Here is an 18,476-nt window from a genome sequence, read left to right as displayed (position 1 = left end):
ATTCCATTTTTTACGTCCACAGTTGCACCATGGAGCACACTGAATTAAGACAGTATATTTTTTAACAGTGAACACTGTCATGCAGTAGCCTAAAGTTAAAATGTTGGCTATTACTCAAATTAATTCAATCTTTACATTAAATAGTATATATAAAAATAGTACCATCTCTTTATTATAAAAAACATCCGATTCATGCTTTCTTCAATTGAACGTGTAGCCCTGCATGTGTATGTGCGTGTTTATAGGCCTAGACCTATATTTTACTGGTAGGCCTATATACGTTTATTGGTAACGCTTTACAATAAAGTTCATTAGTTAACATTAGTTAATGTATTAAATAACATGAACAAACCATGAGCAATACATTTGTTACAGTATTTATTCATTTTTGTTAATGTTAGTTAATAAAAATAAAGCTTTTAATTGTTTGTTCATGTTAGTTCACAGTGCATTAACTAACTTTAACAAGATTTTAATAAAGTATTACTAATTGTTAAAATTAACATTAACAAAAATTAATAAATGCTGTATAACTGCAGTTCATTATTAATTTATGTTAACTTTGTAGTTAACTCATGAACCTTATTGTAAAGTGTTACCAGTTTATTTATTGCCTCTCTGTCGTATTTCTTGTCTTCCTTTTCTGCGTGTCTCTGCATACATGTATTGTACATAATATTTCCCAGAAAATCTCAGTCAGACTCAGTTCTTTATAGCGTTATTTTCTTTTAATATTTAGGAAGCACGTCTAACTACACTACCCACAATTCTGTGCGCGAAACACAAGCCGCCATTTTTGCAGTATGCGGTACACTTTAATCCACATGTAAAAGACGAGGCGGATGATCAGAAAAAATGGCAAAAAACAAAGCAGCGCGGCACAGAAAATTAGGTCGAGTATATATGCAAACTAGGATAAACTGTTAATATTAACGGGGCTTTGGTCGCTTGTCCAAAACTGGTAGCATCACCAACCAGAATCGCGGACAGAGCCCTGCTCTTCTCGCGCTCCGCTCACACTCCAGTCCGTAGCCCAGAGGGGTGCGATTCCGTTTCCGTGTTTTAAACGAATCCAGGCGTATGAGTCGATAGAACCGACTCCATTAATTATGACAAAGTTCATGCTGTCTTATTTATAAACAGCTTCGGATAAAGTCGTCTTAAATGGATAAATGTAAATAACAGCTCATGCACTTTTAGTGTAAAAGCCAAATAAATTAAATTTAGAGACATTTCACAACTTTACCTTGAACTGTCAACAACACAATTCCCTTGTTACTATCTTGTTATAAATTGGGGGAAAAATCCGTGGAAAACACTAAAGTTTTTGCTATAGTAAACTGTAGTAAAATTACTAGATACTATATAGTACCCCATATAATCATAAATTTGTATGTGCAATGTAGTATAATAATCATAGTATAATTACTATAATATAATATAGTATAATACAGTTTACAATAGTGAATGCTGTAGTATTATATAATTGTATAGAATAGGTCGAAATTGCATTTATTTGTATTTCATTCTCTTACAACAAAAAAATATTTACGTGAAACGAGAGCGTACTACATCACACAAAACCAAACATTTGCCGCTGTTCAGGTGTCCCGCCCACAGGTTTAGTCTTTAGCATGTGATTGGTATTTTGAGCTCTAATTCAATAGTCTAAGCCAATCAACAACCCGTTTAAACGATATTAAGAAAAAATGAATCATTTCCTATACCGGAGTCGACTCCTACTCTAACCACTCCACTCTAAACCGTTGCTTTTATTTCTTGTTTTAATTTGTTACATTGTAAATATATTGTACATTTTAAATTGTGTAAATATGTATAAGAATGCTTTAACAATGTGAACAATATTTCACCATGTCCATCCGCTTTATTTTGTAATACGAAAGTGTGTAAAGTTTTACTTCCTTACTGCCTGTAAGACATACATAAATAACTAGAAAAATAATACTACAATTCATTGAATCTTAAACCTACTAGGGCTCCTGAGAGTCGAGGAATCGACTCTTTTTGAATCGAGTCCTCACTACTACCCCCGCCTCTCCCTCCCTCTGAGAAATTGACAGCAGCTGGGTCGCCTGTGTGAGCAAAGCCGAAGGACAGACACGGCAGAAAATAAAACTCTGCCGCTACAGTGGGCTCCCCTTTCCCCCTTCCCTTCACCGTTTGAGTGTACATATCAACAAAGCGACCCAGACGAGCTCTGTGACCCGGTTTCCCCGCTTTCACAGCGGAGCGGTCGGGACTTTTTTCCTCGCGCACCGCAACGTCAGTAGCTTAGCCGAGCTAGCGGACTAGCCGGGTTCAAGCTACACGTAGGAATTACAATTATTCTGCCGAGAGACACTGAAGGATGTCGGGGAAGGAGCAGAATAAACAATCCACCACCGAACGGCTGGTTAAAGGTAAATTGTATTCCCGTAACTTTTTTGCATTTTGTTTCAGTTCATCTGGTTCTCTGTTAGCTAGCCGTGGTAACTTAGCTGACGGGTGACATTCAGTTTGTGTAAGTTGAGTGTAATTGAAATATAAGCGAGCGTGGACGTGTGTTGTGTTTGAGAACTTGGTCAGTCTGTTATTTTAGTGACACACATGTTGATGGTTGATTTGACAGGTGGTTGGGTCAGGCTGTCTTGGACGAGGTAGCATAAATTAGCAACTCTCTACCATTGATGCTATAAGATTTTGTGTTAAACGTAGATTGGAAGTTGTTATTAGCATATCATTTTCATAGAGACTCCCGAGGGGTTGCATGATTGTGAGTTGAATATGCTAAGCCCCTATGGTTTGTGAAATTGGGCGCTGATGCATGTGGAAAATAATAATTCATAATTTAATTGAGATGGTGGTTGCTAAACTAGTTTGGAAATAAGGATTCTGCTTTATTGATTAAATAATTAGGCCTATTTTGAGTACATTTTAAGACTTTTTCCAAAAACAATAAGGTCTTTTGCTTCACATGCCTTGTAGTGTACCTGCTTTGGTCCCCTTACTTGCATCCTTGCTTAGTTCAAGGCATCATCAGTGATGACTCTCTTATTATGAAAGTGTTAAATTCAGAGAATATATGCAAAATGTCACAACACAACTGAACTGCCTGGATGACTTGCATGTGCGATCTTCCACAAATACCTTGTTTGTGGTAGATCTAAACTAATTGAAGTTCTCTGTGTAATCCCAGTTAACCCAATACGTATAATCTTACTCTAGAGGTTAGGTAAGCATCAGCTCCTTATCAAAGACTCGAGGGAATTTTGTATGCCGATGGATGGAGACACAGTAGAGAAATACTCTAATTGGATCATTAGGTCTATGTTTTCATGGATATTGAAGCACCCAGGGATCTCTGACTCCTTTGATTAAAAATGGTCGGTCCACTGACACATAGCCGGTTCTTCCTTTGTGGTCCCTTATTGCGGTAGCGTCAGCTCAGCTGTGTCTCGACTGATCCAACTCAATTGGCCTCTGTAATGAGCTGGTGTCACTGGGCTTCTTTTCAAGGGGGACACTTTAATGTACAAGACCGAAATTTAAGCCTTTGTGAAAAATCACCATAGCACACAAGCGTCTTTTCTGTCCACAATTCTGTGATTCCCGATTTGCGAGAACAGGAGTATTTCTCCCAATATGCTGCCAAATTGGTTCCAGGTTTCACTGAATGCCTCCTTTCAGTAAAGGCACTCCAACACCTGGATTTTACTCTACACGAATGCGTAATTGCAGACTGTCTGAGAAACATTTTGCTAGGGATTTGTTTTGTCGTCTGTGGTTGCCAGGCAGACGCGTAGCTGTAAGTTTGACGTGTGTGTATATAGGAGGAGAATCGTACAAAGTGCGAGGAAGCCGGATAGGGAATAACGTCCGTGAAATTGATGCAAGTGTTAATTGTAGATTGTTAGCACCTTGAAACCACTACTGCATAATCAAAAGTGTTGAGTGCTTGCCGGTTAGACGTCAGTATTTTACAACCACCTCCGAGATGATCTGGCTTGAAAAAAAGTGTTTTTCTGACGCAAGACTTCCTATAAAGATTAATTATATTGAATAATTGAATCAGTCATCGTATTGATGAAATTAATCCAGCAATCAAGTCTAAAATTAGCCTTACATAAGCTTAGATTAGCATACTGATGTTGTTTAACCACGAAAACGTGTTTTCGTGAGGTAAATGATAATAGCTTATGTTTGGACGGACTGCAGGCTCTTTGAGAATAAGCTCCAGCGTGATTGAAGTGTTGAGTGGGAGTTAAGGTTTTCGCCAAGGCCACGTCTTGATGAGTCCTCCCACAGCTAAAGAACGGAGCGTGGGGAATCAAGGATCTCAATGCAGTTTTTTCGACAAAGCACTCATCAGCAAGGCCGTGCTCGCAACAATGAGACTGAGGCGGAGGAAGGATGGTGGTTAAGTGCCTTTAAAAGCTTTGATTAGTTGCTAGACGTTTCCACACAGCTCTCTTTTCACTTTCTCCAGCTGAGCAAATCAAACAGTTGCTTGCATTTCGCTGAATGACAGACAGTTGCAAACCTGATCAAGTGTTACTTTGTTGAGATGGTTTTGCCTGTCACGAAAAGTTTAAATCTTGCTTGTTTCACAATGACAACATGTCACACTAGACTCGCACATAAAAAAAATAAGCAGAAAACTCTTTAGTAGGGTTGTGCTGCACAATATTGAAGATTCACACACACACACAAATAAAAACAATTTACAACATACCGGTTTATAGGGCTGGGCGATATATATCGGATGAGAAAGTTATGCGCATTTAATTAGTAAAGCCAGATCGGTGATTAGTTGTATCAGATGGAGCGGCATTTACTAAACCGAGCCCTAGTTCACTGACATGCTAGGCACGATCGCATTCATTATCGCTAGTGATTCATCCACGATTATGAATGCGATCTTGCCTAGCTTGTCAGTGAACTATTGCTCTGTCTGTGTAGTAAATGCCTCTCCATCTGAAAGCAGGTCATGGCGATTTACTACTAAACACCGAACCGGCTTTACTGATGAGATGTGCATGACAATCCTACCAGATATATTACCCTGCCTTACTGGTTTACAGTGTTGGGTGTAACTAGTTACAAAGTAACTAGTTACTGTAATAATATTACTTTTTTCAGTAACTAGTAGTGTAAGGCATTACCCGTCTGAAAATGGTAATATTATTACAGTTTTCCCAAGCTAGTTACTTGAGTTACATTCGCCAGTAGCACCTTCATCACACAAGGCACAAAACACAGAGAACAAAAGGGAAGGGGAGGAGGGCGTGAATGGAACAGTGATTGGTCTAAGTTTGGCACGAGGTATCATTTACCATCACCGATTGGTCGACACCCGGCAGCCAGCAGCACAGAGCGGCAGCGGCACACTCAAAGACAGATCGGGAAAATGGAAGCGTCAACAACGGCAAGCTCTTTTTCAGAGGAAGGTTCCCAGCAAACAAAAGCTAGTTTCGACGGGTGGAGATTCAGTCATATTTTATTATGTTCAACGGAAGAAAAATAACTTGACGGTGAAGTGCACACTCTTTAATGTTTCTCCGAACGCTGTGCCCCGCGTCCGGTAGCAGGTAAGGAAGCCAGCATTCTCTTGGCAGTGGCTTGCCCAAATAAACATTCTCGTCCAGAAAAAAAATGTAACTAGTAATATAACTAGTAATGTAACTAGTTACTTTCTCCAGGGAGTAATAAAGTAAAGTAAGGCATTACTATTTTTGAGAGTAATATGTAATACGTAATATATTACTTTTTTGAGTAACTAGCCCCAACACTGCTGGTTTAGCATTTTTTTTCTGCGAAAAGAAAACATTACTCTTTCTGTCTTGCTGTCTGCTATCTGCATCGATCTAAAATTGACTGTACGTGACTTTTTGAAGTAATAAATCAGTTGCGGTGTGCTCATCTTTCCACAATCCACTGTCAAACAAACATCTCTAAATCAAAACAAAATCTAGATGTATGTTCTTAAATATCTTATTCAGTTTAATTTTTGAATAACTAAACCTGGCTCTTGTCATTAATGTATAAAAGAAAGGAGAAAATCTTGCTTTCCGTAGCCTTTTTCGGGAGGTGGGGAAATCGCAAGTATAGCTTTTAGCTCAACTTTAACACCCCACCCAGCCTGAAATCATATCACTATCTAATCCATGTCACCTAGAAATGACCTGGTGATGGGTGTGTCTGCAAAATGTTTTGGACCCCTGTCAGGCTGACAGTGAATTTGATGTTTTGACCTTTTGGCTTATTTACAGATAGAAACTAGAGCTGTCAGGGTCAGCGTCACCCTGCTTGTGTAATTATTCTGTCCTCATGCATGATTAACGGACCCCGGGTCCGTCTCTCACCGTTACACCGCTACGTCGCTGTAGGTTTGCATGTACAGCCCAAGATAGCACTCATCAACTTAGCCAAGAAACTCAAAAGTCCATTGAATGGGATGAAAAGCCTGAAGAAGGATATTTTGTAATAGTCAAAAGACTGTTTTTGAGATAAAACCACAGATTAGACCGGGACAGGAAGTTACACATTTCTAGCTTCCTTATTAATCTACATGCGGTCCGATGAGAAAAGTGTCAGGTTAATATCACATAAACAAACTGATCTTGATAGTTGCCGATGGAGCTTTGATGAGCAACAACTTGGGTGTTTTTATTCTTTTAAAAATCTCTCTTTCATTAGGTTGGGTTACATCACATGTCTTTTACAGGCGGCAAACGATCCACTCGCTGCTGAGTGAATGCGTATTTTATTATACTTTGATAGTAAAATCCTCCTTCCGTCCTGCAGGCTTCAATTTCACATGCAAATTTGCCATACTGAGAGGTTACACATTTTCACTGTCGTCCACAGAGAGAGAGATGAAGTCAACCCTCAAGCTGTGTAATAGACCCATCACTGCTTTAGTAGTTAAAACAGGCAAATGAGCAGGTGTCCTTTCTTTACTCTGTCATGCGTGAAAGATTCAACCTTTCTCTTCCTCATCCTGGCACGTAGCCTTCTCGTAGACCAACGCCTTCTCATTTGCTTTTCTGTGAAGAGGCTCCAAAAATCATCTTAGTTGTGTTAACCCAAACTGATAATTGGATTCCACCAATGGAGTCCCTGAAAACTTCATAGTCATCTGAGCCTAAAGCTTTGTTGTGGCAGATCATGCTTGTGGTCCCAGTGCTGGAAGCCATGGCTGTTGGCCAGACCCACATTCTTCTAGAGCGTGAGGATTGCCAACCTGGCCTGTGACCCTGGCGGAGAGGATTTCACAACACTGCCAACAGCTGGGCTTCCACCCCACCCTGACCGTAACTTCCCAGCTCTTCTTGAACAAGTTTAGATGATGTGGAATTCCTACGACTGAAAATAGCTCTCAAAGATCGGGCAGGAGTAATTTCAGCAGGCATTTGTTTGTGTGCCACCCGCCGGAGTGATCCCTGTTGCCTGAATGTGTAATCCTAGGCCCTGGGTTGTTAAGGGTTTATTTAAGCAGTCTTCTTCACAACAGCTAGGGGCTCTGTATCATTTTAACAAGGTCTAGACGCTTTGTTTGGGAGAAGGGGTGGGACCAGCTGTGGCCATATGTGTTCTGATAACCCACTTTGCTTTGTGGGAGAGTCCCAAATCCTGACCAATAACGGTAATAACAGTTACCATGAATACGTTTCGTTTTTAGTTTCTGGCAATGAGCTCAGCATAAAGCTTAGTGTTGCATTTTCAGGTAGCGTCTGAGCAAATGATTTCAGTTTTCAATGATGATTGAGTAATAAATGAAGTTATTTTTGTAAAATGTTGTCATCGGTTTGATGTTTCTGTATTTGGGGAAGCATATTAAAGTGAAGATCAACTAGTTAGTATTACTATTGCAGTTACTTTGATCAGAATGATGTGGTTTCATTTTCTAAGCAGCTTTTTTGCAGATCAGATTTTTGTTTGTTGATGAAATGAGTGGGAAATAATACATACACTCACTTTGAAGGACCCAAGATGTATCTACCAAAAAAATGTGACACTTTTGGGTTTAAGCTTCTTTTGGGTGTGAGAGTTTTGCATGGGCTAGGATAAGTTAGACATAGTTATTTATCTAGTATATAAAATTGTTAGAAAACTCTTGTTGTGAATTTAAGCCTCAAAGTATATGAAACCTGAAGTCATGTTAAGAGTAGCAACAAAGCAAAATAATTTTAGCTTTGCTTTTGGTTCTGCATTTTTATCACACACCGTCTGTATTTTTATGGTGAATCTGTAGGACTGCAGACACATTTGTAAGCAGATATTATGGTATGCTTTGATACTTTGATACTACTTTGAAACAATACAAGGGTTAAATAGTGCAGCACTTGGGTGATTCTTACAAAATCCATACTTTTGTGTCCAGCATCAGAATTTTTAAAAAGCCCTTGAAGCCATTTTTTTTTTTTTTTTTGCACAAATAAGATTAAGGTCTAAACTTACTATAACCATTATTTTAAGAGGATTTAAAACATATTTCCTATAGAATTATTTACATTTTTTAGATTATCATTATAAAAATGATAATTACCGCAACATGATATTACATTAAATATATGCATTTACAAACTCATGTTTTGGTAATGAGAACTAAAAAGTTGTCTAGGTACTAAAACAAACAAAATTTCATGAAGAAAAAATAAGAACTGCTTACCTGGTAGCCATCTTGAGTGTCACAGTCAATTTTGTCCCTTCCAACAATTTTTGAAACGGTTAGTTCTTTGAGGGCTTAAACAATGATTAAAAATTGTTGCGGAGGATGAGAAATTGGTCTTTGACACATTTATATTCCTTATTATTGTCTCTATATTTACCAATGATCACCAAATACCACATGTTTCTTTACTGTAAATGTTATAGTATAACATGCACTGAAGCTTTTTATTTTTTTGATTTTTTTCATTATAAATATTTTCATGTCAAAGAACCCAAATCCAGTCATGGACACGTTGCGGTAATGAAAGTTTTCCCCTTAAATGTGGAAAAAAAATAATTGGTTGGTATGATGTCATTTGAAGTCATGTGCAAAATAGTACATGAAGAGATTTTTGTAATTGTATGCTGTTTATTTTGATACTCTTACTTTGCATTTACTTTTTTAATCAAAATGTTTCAAGACACCTCATAAGTCTAATTTCACCCACTTGCTCAGTTACGGTTCTTTGACACAATCCAAACAGACCAAATCAAGAGCCCAGATGCAAAAGCCGTTAAACGTCACCTCCGTCAAAAATATGATAATGATATTAACCGAATACTCTCGGCACGTTCATCAAATACTTTCGCTTTAAATCCCAGTCTCAAGCCATTCAGAAATACCTTGTTTGCAGAATCCGTTAAATGCCATGACGATTTTTCAGCAAAGTCCTCTTAAGTGCACAGCCAAATTATTGAATGAACAATGGGGCGCGTAAAAGGGTTTTTACCTAAATGAGGTTTACCAAAGATATTAGGATATTGACCAAATTTTAAGTCTTTTACATTTATTTAGAAAGGACTGGTGACATTTTTGCTTGCATGTAGGGTTTCAACCACTTATCGATAATAATTGATTATGAAAATAGCAATCAACAAATGTCATTATTGATTAGTTTGTATGTGATGTCACAACCATCTGCTTCACACAGCACAACCAGCTTTGTTGAATAAAAGGTATTTGCGCAGCACAGGGCAGTGGGAGTGAAGACAGCATGATGGTGTGATGATTGACAGGATGATAAAAAAGCGAAAGCACAAAAGAACGCTTGTTAATAAAGGTTTCCTTTCTTTTATAACTTTATTGTAAATTAGTTTGTTATCGTTTTATTGTTAAATCTAATAGTAATGAATCACAAACAAAACATCTGTTTTAAAGAAACATGTTAGATGCATTTCGAGGGATTTGCGCCTGACCTCTTTAAATGTTTCTTAATCTGTAAACAGTGACACCAGGTTTTGTTGCCAGTAGGGTTTCCCTGTGACTAAGAATCAGTCTCCTCTTCTTTCTCACAGCTGTGCCGTACCCTCCCACGACGCGGCTCACCTTGAAAGAGCTGTACGAGGACGGCAAACCCAAAGTGGAACTCTTGAAGAGCCACCTGGTGAAAGAGGGCCGTCTAGAGGAGGATGCGGCCCTACGCATCATCAACGACGGCGCCAACATCCTCCGCCAAGAGAAGTGCATGCTTGAGGTTGAGGCTCCTATCACAGGTAGGTCCCCCCCCCCCCCCCCCCCCGTTTTTGGTCTTTTCTGATGATTCATCATGTGGTGACACGACAAACCTGTCGTGATTCACGAGCGAGGCATCTACATCCAGGATGTGGTTCTCACAGGGTTTCACAGAACGTTTAGCACACCTAATGCTCTCCAATCACAGAGAGTCAATGTCCGCTTCCAAATATTCCCGCCTACACACCTGATTCCTCTGATGCTGACTGTAGCACTGAAAAAAGAGTTAGCTAAAAGTTAAAATGTGTCCGTTTGGTTTCCGGTGATTCATTTGAAACTGTAGGTGAATCATCTGGACAGTTTGAGTTATGTTACGTGATGAACATTATCTCATGCCCTTTTACCACCAACAGGGTTGGTTGTTTATAAATAATTGCACCTACATCAGCATCAGCCCTACAAGTTTCAAACCAGTAGCTGGTAACATCATAGGTTTGGGTGAGATAATGCTTGCTCCAAGTGAAGTTGTTAGAAAAATGTCAGCTCGGTCTGGTTAGACTTTTGCAAAACAAAACTAGATGCTCCTTTTTACAGTAAAGCTGTTTGCACTTTAACAGACACTTTAAGTGCTAATGCAGCAATAGTTCAGACATCCTGTTGATATGTAAAGTATGTTGCATTGCACAGTAGCTCATGCCACCTTTATTTTTTCCCTTCTTTCTATTATAAAACATCAACAAATGTAATATAAAATATATGCTGCCACAAATTCAGTTCCTTTTGCATTTTATTTCATTTATATTTATGCGTATTCAAGTTTTTTTTGTATTAACACAATCGTTCGAAGTTAAAATAGTTGCCACTTTGCAGATCCAATCACCATTTTTGCACCCTCAAGGTTCAGTGGTCACTTGATCGAGTGTCTCTGATATCATTCTTAATCTTCTAGATTATTCCTGACCCTGACCTAATCCTCAAGCCAGCGAGAAAAGCGTGATTATTTTCATACGGAGATAGTTTTCCACAGCAACATATAATACGGTTGCTCTATAAAGGTCAGAGAAACAGTTGTGTCCTAGGGCTCTCTCTCTTGCACCCCCCCAATCCCAGCCGCCCGACACCTGCCTGATTTTAATTCCCCCTGCGGAGGCCACAGGAAACCCCCAACACTCGCCCTAGACCTCCTTACACACTTTTGTATTTCATAACACCCTAACCAGACCCTGCAAATAATCATTGGGTCGCACAAGAAAGATGACGACATTAAAAGACGATGCTTGTAAAATGCGGCTTGGATAATCGAGAAGGCCTTTCTCTGTCTGCGTTTTCTTTCTGACAACTTTTCACCCTGTGAATACTTAAGAGGAAATGGTTTGGCCACATCCTGTGTGGTGGCTACTATCAATGTTTCGTTCTGCTGTTTTGAGGGGGCCTATATCTGTGCATTTTAGTGGTTAGTATTTTTGCACCCTAAGATGGCATAGCCTTAACATCTTCGAACATGTTGTCTTTACTTGAACTGCATCCAGAAATGTCTTTGCTGGTTGAATTAGCTCCCATCCTAATACACATTCAGTGTATTCAAATAATTTAAAGGGTTACTCCAGCTGAATATCAAAATGACTCCATGATTTACTCGCTCTCAAGCATTCTGACATACATATTTATCCTGCAAAATGTCTCTGTCCCGCCAGCGGGACGCCTACATTTACTTCATTGTTTTGCATGTGAATTGTTATCCAATCACGACAAACTATATATTGTTGGAATTTTCTAAGAGTATCAGTTCATTATAATCACCATTTTGGTAAAAAAATGACATGGTGAGAGCCATTTTCTGAAATGCCACGGTTATAAAGGTGGGCCCACGTTGTTATTATATATTTGGAACACTAATACCCTGTTCTAAACCTAAACAATCATGACAAACTATATATCATTGGAAAGCTCTAAAAATGTATTTTTCATATTGCAGTAATTTTCATATTGCAGTAATAATAATGCAGTGACAGTAATTTATTAATTTGTGACAAGAGTATGCAGCAAACCGTTGACACCTAGTGGCCGTTGTTGGTAAAACCACTAAAAGTGTAACACAAGCCTAATTTTTTGTGATTTTAACTTGAAATTTGGATCGGAACTACTTGATACTTATGGATCCATGTTTGCATTATTACTTTTGTAAAAAATTACTTTTGTAAAATATTTCAATTTTTATAATTTTCTTTATAAAATTAATATTATTATAATTGCATTATTTTTATTTATTAATATTAATGTAAACTGCTATAACAATTAATTTATTTAATATTTTCATCTACCCCCAAAAAACCCCAAAGGGGAGCCATGTTGATCACTTCTGTGAATGATGGATGCATGTTTTTGGGTTTCAAAGTCAGTTGTACCCATTTTCTACCGTTATAAGATTGAAAAAACAAGCAAGGACATTTACTAAAATAACTCCAAAGGTGTTTTTCTGAATGATGATGGACATTTGTATCCCGGATTGCTTGGGGGTGAGTAAATCATGGGGTCATTTTGATATTTGGCTGGGATATCCCTTTAATACATCTTTTCATTGATTCAATTTGCTACTGCAATTGATGATGTCATTTACCATGTTTTCGCTCTGACCTTACATGCATCGTGCTGTATTTTGTCTCCATCTGCAGTGTGCGGAGATGTCCACGGGCAGTTTTTCGACCTGATGAAGCTCTTTGAGGTTGGGGGTTCCCCACACAACACACGCTATCTATTTTTGGGCGACTATGTGGATCGAGGGTATTTTAGTATCGAGGTAAGAGTTACTTTGTAATGTCTGAAGGTTGAATGTAAAGCAGGGTTATGAAACATTTGAATCTTTCCTAATGTTAAGCAACTCTGTCGACAGGCTGTTGAAATACAAAATAAGTTGTAAAAAAGCAAGGGTCACATACAGTAATAAACCTACAATGAACATTTATATGGCAAGCTCCTGCACAGGAGTAAATACGTGTTGTGAACGTGTAGCAACAAGACTTAAACATAAAACATGTTCACATGAGACTGGTGTGATAAAATCTTTTACTAGCCATGTCTGTGTAAACATCACTCTTGTCATGACCATGTAAAGGCGACAACGCCTGTAACTTTTGCATGAATACGTGCAAGAATGCCAAGGAAGTGTTTACATGGACAAGTCCGCTCACAGCAAAGTTCATGGCTGAAAGGATAAAAAATTAAGTCTGACATTTCTTTATCCCATTTTTCAAACTCTAGTTGGTGTGTAATGTGGCTGTTAGAGCATAAATAATGCCTGCAAAATTATGAAGCTCAAAGTTCATATTTTTTTAACAGAAATAGCTTCTCAAGTACTACAGAGAACAGCCGGTTTGGACTACAGCCCCCTACTTCCTGAATGTATGACGTCAATATAAGAGTTTTTGACTAAACTATGCCCACAGGAATACTTCAGTCGCCAGCTAAGCTCAAACGGCTCTGGTTTTCTAAGCTTACCTGCTGTCGAATCGCAACACACTAATCAGCACAACACACTAAACCAATCAGAACTCGTCACATATTTCTGAAGGAGGGACTTAAAGAAAGACATCAGGGTGATTCTCACGTAATCCAGATTTAGAAGGTGTCCAGCATCAGAATTTTTTAAAAGCCCTTGAAGACTATTGTTTTTTGCACATATAAGATTAAGGTCTTGCATTTTTTTTAGATAATCATTATCAAAATTATCATTAACACAACATGATATTAAATTAAATTTATGCATTTACAGACTCATGTTTCGGTAATGAGAACTAAAAAGTTGTCTAGGTACTATGACAAACAAAATTTCAACTTTTATCTGGAGAGAAAAATTTGAGCTGCATACCTGGTAGCCATCTTGAGTGTCACAATCAATTATGTCCCTTACAACAATTTTTTTTTTTAAATGTTAGTTCCTTGAGGGCTTAAACAATGATTGAAAATTGTTGCGGAGGATGAGAAACTTGGTCTTGGACACATTTATATTCCTTATTATTGTCTTTACATTTACCAATGATCACCAAATACCACATTTCTTTACTGTAAATGTTTATAGTATAACATGCACTGAAGCTTTTTATTTTTTAGATTTTTTAATTATAAGTATTTCCATGTGAAAGAACGCAAATCCAGTCATGGACACGTTGCGGTAATGAAAATTTCCCCTAAAATGTGGAAAAAACAACAAAATTGGTTTGTATGGTGTCATTTGAAATCATGTGCAAAATAGGACATGAGTAGATGTTTGTAACTGTATGCGTCTTATTTTGATAGCATTTACTTTTATTATCAAAATATTTCATGATACCTCAAGTCTAATTTCGCAAGAATCACCCAAGGACAGCAAAACCAGCGGTATAAAGAAAAGTAAATTGTGTGAAATATACTGCATGTTCTGACACTCAAAACATAAACACATGTTATATTGCGCACCGTAAACACAATCAAAGCTTTGAAAATGCAGGATAACGGGACCTTTAATATAATCACAAGCTTACATTTCTGCTTTTAGCCATCTGAAATGCCTTGCCTGTCGTAAGTGCATCACCAAACAAAGCCTATTGAAATTTCAAGGCTTTGCACAAATCTAGTTCATTGTAAATACCCAAGATGTTTTCTCAATCTGCTCCTGTTGTACCAGGATGCATTGTGAAGATAAAATCAGCACTCACTTTCTCAGGACTAATTTTACATCTAAATAATTTGGTTTGTCGTCCGCCATGCCTTGATGTCATTATGCCATTCAGGTCCATAAAAAAAGCTTCCATCTCTGCATCATGCTTTGCTAACAAAGTTCAGGGCCGAGTAAAATGTCACGGCCAGAAGAGAGCGGACATGCCGCTGCTCAATACCATCAAACCCAGAGCCACCTGAGACTCAGAGAGGGGGTTTGCATGTGCGCTCTCACAACAAAGTGTGGTGAGTTCGCGCTCCCTCCCTGGACATCACAGACCACAAAGGACCGAACTTCAGTCACCACCTGCTAATGCCCTCTGACTGGGTCGCTGCAGTCATCAAACACTTTCGTAGGTTACGCCACCAGACTGTGCCCCACCCCACCAACCAGAGCTTTGTGGATGACTATTTTTTGTCAGCGTAGAGCCTTTAGCTTAAAACTTCTAGCGGGTTGATAAAACAGGCCTTTTCAAAGATAAGGGACATAAATGCAGCACTTCCTTCCTGTGTGGACAGACACAGACAGAAATGTGTATTATGCTGATTAAAAGCACCATCCTGTCAACTATAAAGCCTTGCAGGTGTCAATGGTATAGATAAGTTAATGGAGCACACTGAAGAGGCGACGGAGAAAAGTGACTGATGGGTGAAGGCTCGAAAAAAGAAAAAGTTAGTTTAGAAACCGAAAGATTAGATGTGGAGGGTTTGGGTTGAGACATGACAGAAAGCAAATGAATCATAGATCGTAATCTTAGTTTTATCGGATCTACTCGGCAAAGTGTGCTCCGCCTGCTTGCACATGTTAGTGCTTCAGCATTTTTGGACCCTCACTTTGTTTCGTAAGATCTTATCTGGTACATGTAGTTTACAAGTGTGTTTAATTCATTTCTGATTAGTTGTATAGGAGTAATGTCTGTCCGGTTGACCTGGAGGTGTTTAAAGATCTGAACTTGTATCAGTACTGCACAATGAATCAAAATGTGCTTCTATTAATTTATTACATAAAGGATTAAGCTTTACATGCCCAAAAGTAAAATTTCCCTATTCCCTTTTGAATGAACTATTTATTTAATAAGCAGGGAGAGCAGAAAGGTATAATCCTCTTATACCTAAAACCTGCCGTGTTGTGGCCTTACAGCATATCGGTTTGGGTAATCCAGTATGCTAATGATTATGGTTACCAACATTGTGTGTATTTATCGGTGGGTCATGTTTTCTCATCTTGTAAGCACTTTAATCTAATTTCCTTTAATGAATGTCTATATTGGCAGCAGTACAGACACCCTGTGTGTCTTTAAAAGAGAGATGCAATACGTTTGATCAGTCTGAAAATCTTTACTTGAATGAAACTAGTCTTTCAATCTGCATGTGCATTCATATTACTTTAAGTATTGCAGTATATTGCAATACATCACGAAATTCAGGCATCAGCCTTATTTGTGTAATGTGTCTTTTTTTTTCTTTGCATTTGCAAGTGTGTGCTCTACCTGTGGGCCCTGAAGATCAACCACCCGAACACCCTCTTCCTCCTCAGAGGCAACCACGAGTGTCGGCATCTCACAGAGTACTTCACCTTTAAACAAGAATGTAAGCTCAGCTCCTTGCCACTTGTTTGTGTGTGTGTGTGTGTGTGTGTGTGTGTGTGTGTGTGTGTGTGTGTGTAAATAGTATCAAGAGAATGAAATGAGCCTATCATTCAACTCTGTCGGGGCAATATTTTCCCCATTACTGCCGTGGCATCCCGAGAGAAATCTTGTTATAAGAGTATTGGATGGCAAGCCACGGGCGGAGAGCTCAATCTTGTACCTCGCCACTTTTCAAACCTCACTTAGATTTTACAACGCCCATCAACCCAGTCATGACAAAAACTGACAGCTAACTAAAACTCATATGGCACTTTTCCATTGCATAGTACCCCATGGTTTGGTTTAGCTCACCTCACTTTGGCTTGGTTAGCTTTTCCATCGAGTTTAGTAACACTTCAGAGTTGGAGGGATTATAGTCGTGTCATTATATTTGCGCTGCCTACTGCTGTGACATCATACAAATGAGAGCTTCGTTGTACATTCCCATACATTTATTTATTTCTCAGTTCACCACAAAATTAAAATTGACCACCACAAAACCACCACAAATAAGATCACGTTTATCACTACCTCTCTCTCACATGACAGTTTCTGTACAAACACCCTTGGTGTCAGTCGACGCGCTCCGCTAAGCCTCATTAAAGTTGCATTTAAGCATATATTCTGCGAATGTGCGGCCACAAACTGCAAATCTGGGAAAATATTGGTATGGAGTTTCTGATTCTTAACCTGTGGATGATTTTCATCGCTAAAAGGGAGTTTTGGAACTTGCAGCAAAGCACAGATGACAACGTTTGCTTGAGACAGCGCAGGCTGGCACGAAGGTAAAGCTAATCTTTTACATTATAGCGGTGACGCTGGTAGTGACGATTTTCTCAGACCAATCAGTGATCTACAGTGTTTCCGCATCACGTTTTGGTGTCAGCTCCGGTCGCTTGGAACCCCAACCAAGGTGGTACTAAAAAAAGTATTGGGTACTACGTACAGCACCCAGTGGAAATGCTCACAAAAGTAAGCTGACCCAAACCAAACCGTGGGGTACTATGCAATGGAAAGCGTCAATAGTTTCTCCCTCACACTTTTCACCAGCATCTGATGATCTTTATGTCCAGTGGAGTGTTTTGTTTACCAAAATGTATTCTGTGATATGATAAACAGTGAAATTAGTATTGCATGAAAATAACTTCGAATTATAAATATGATGATAAATTAGACTTGAAAGAACAAATCCTTAAATAGGTTTGGGATCCTCACGAGAGCTTGAAAAACTCCCTAATTTATCCAGTCACAACCCACGCAGTAGCCATCGACATTTCCCGTTTGTATTGGGAAAATGTTGGCTGCTAATGCACTCCTTTAACCCAAATTGAGGGTGGCTGTTTGGCATCTTTCCAGCCAGCTAATCAAAGAGCATTCAGTAACGATGTGCTATTTCGCCACTTGCCCGCGGTTTGCAACGTTCCCATCGTGCTCATCACGAGGTAGCCTGTTTCTCATCTGTCAGCGCTGCTGTTTACAATATGCTGTACGGCCGGTCTGAAATGTCAGGATTTAATGGCGGTACGCGGCCTTGTTCTGCCTGTAATCTGTCTCCGGCCTCAGCCTTCTTTAATCAACCTCCCGCCGCGCTGGTTTCCTCGGTTCATCCCAATTAGCACGCGGTCCTGCTGCAACATCACCTAACAAGGCATGCAGCCTCCCCCTCCTCCTCCATCCACTCCAGCCTTGGAAAGTTGGCAAGCCTCGGTCTGCCCTCACCCACCCAACATGACTGCGATATGTTAAACTGACAGCGCGAACGCCTTCTGTGCCTGTTTAAAAATACATGGATGTTTTTATTGTGATTCTCTCGTCACAGGCAAGATTAAGTACTCGGAGCGCGTGTACGACGCCTGCATGGTGGCTTTCGACTGCCTTCCCTTGGCCGCTCTGCTCAACCAGCAGTTTCTGTGTGTGCATGGAGGCCTGTCTCCAGAGATCACCTGCCTCGACGATATACGGAAGGTAAGTTCAGTATCACACTTTTTATT

General features: G+C 39.2%; 1 protein-coding gene across 2 annotated transcripts in view; it reads left to right on the top strand.

Annotated features, from left to right (window-relative positions):
• Positions 1–2,057: 2,057 nt before the first annotated feature.
• Positions 2,058–18,476, top strand: part of ppp3ccb (protein phosphatase 3, catalytic subunit, gamma isozyme, b) — a 28,141-nt gene continuing 11,722 nt past the window's right edge. For both annotated transcript variants that reach the window (XM_065290503.2, XM_065290502.2), the window contains exons 1-5: positions 2,058–2,420; positions 10,009–10,206; positions 12,838–12,962; positions 16,336–16,447; positions 18,305–18,450. In XM_065290503.2, the coding sequence (XP_065146575.1) occupies positions 2,369–2,420; positions 10,009–10,206; positions 12,838–12,962; positions 16,336–16,447; positions 18,305–18,450 (633 nt within the window). In that variant the 5' untranslated portion in view covers positions 2,058–2,368. The remainder of the gene's footprint in view (positions 2,421–10,008; positions 10,207–12,837; positions 12,963–16,335; positions 16,448–18,304; positions 18,451–18,476) is intronic.

Source organism: Paramisgurnus dabryanus, chromosome 10, assembly GCF_030506205.2.
Source record: "Paramisgurnus dabryanus chromosome 10, PD_genome_1.1, whole genome shotgun sequence".
Classification (NCBI taxonomy): Eukaryota; Metazoa; Chordata; class Actinopteri; order Cypriniformes; family Cobitidae; genus Paramisgurnus; species Paramisgurnus dabryanus.
Note: the sequence above shows the minus strand (reverse complement) of the source record. Positions and strands in the feature narration are given on the sequence as shown.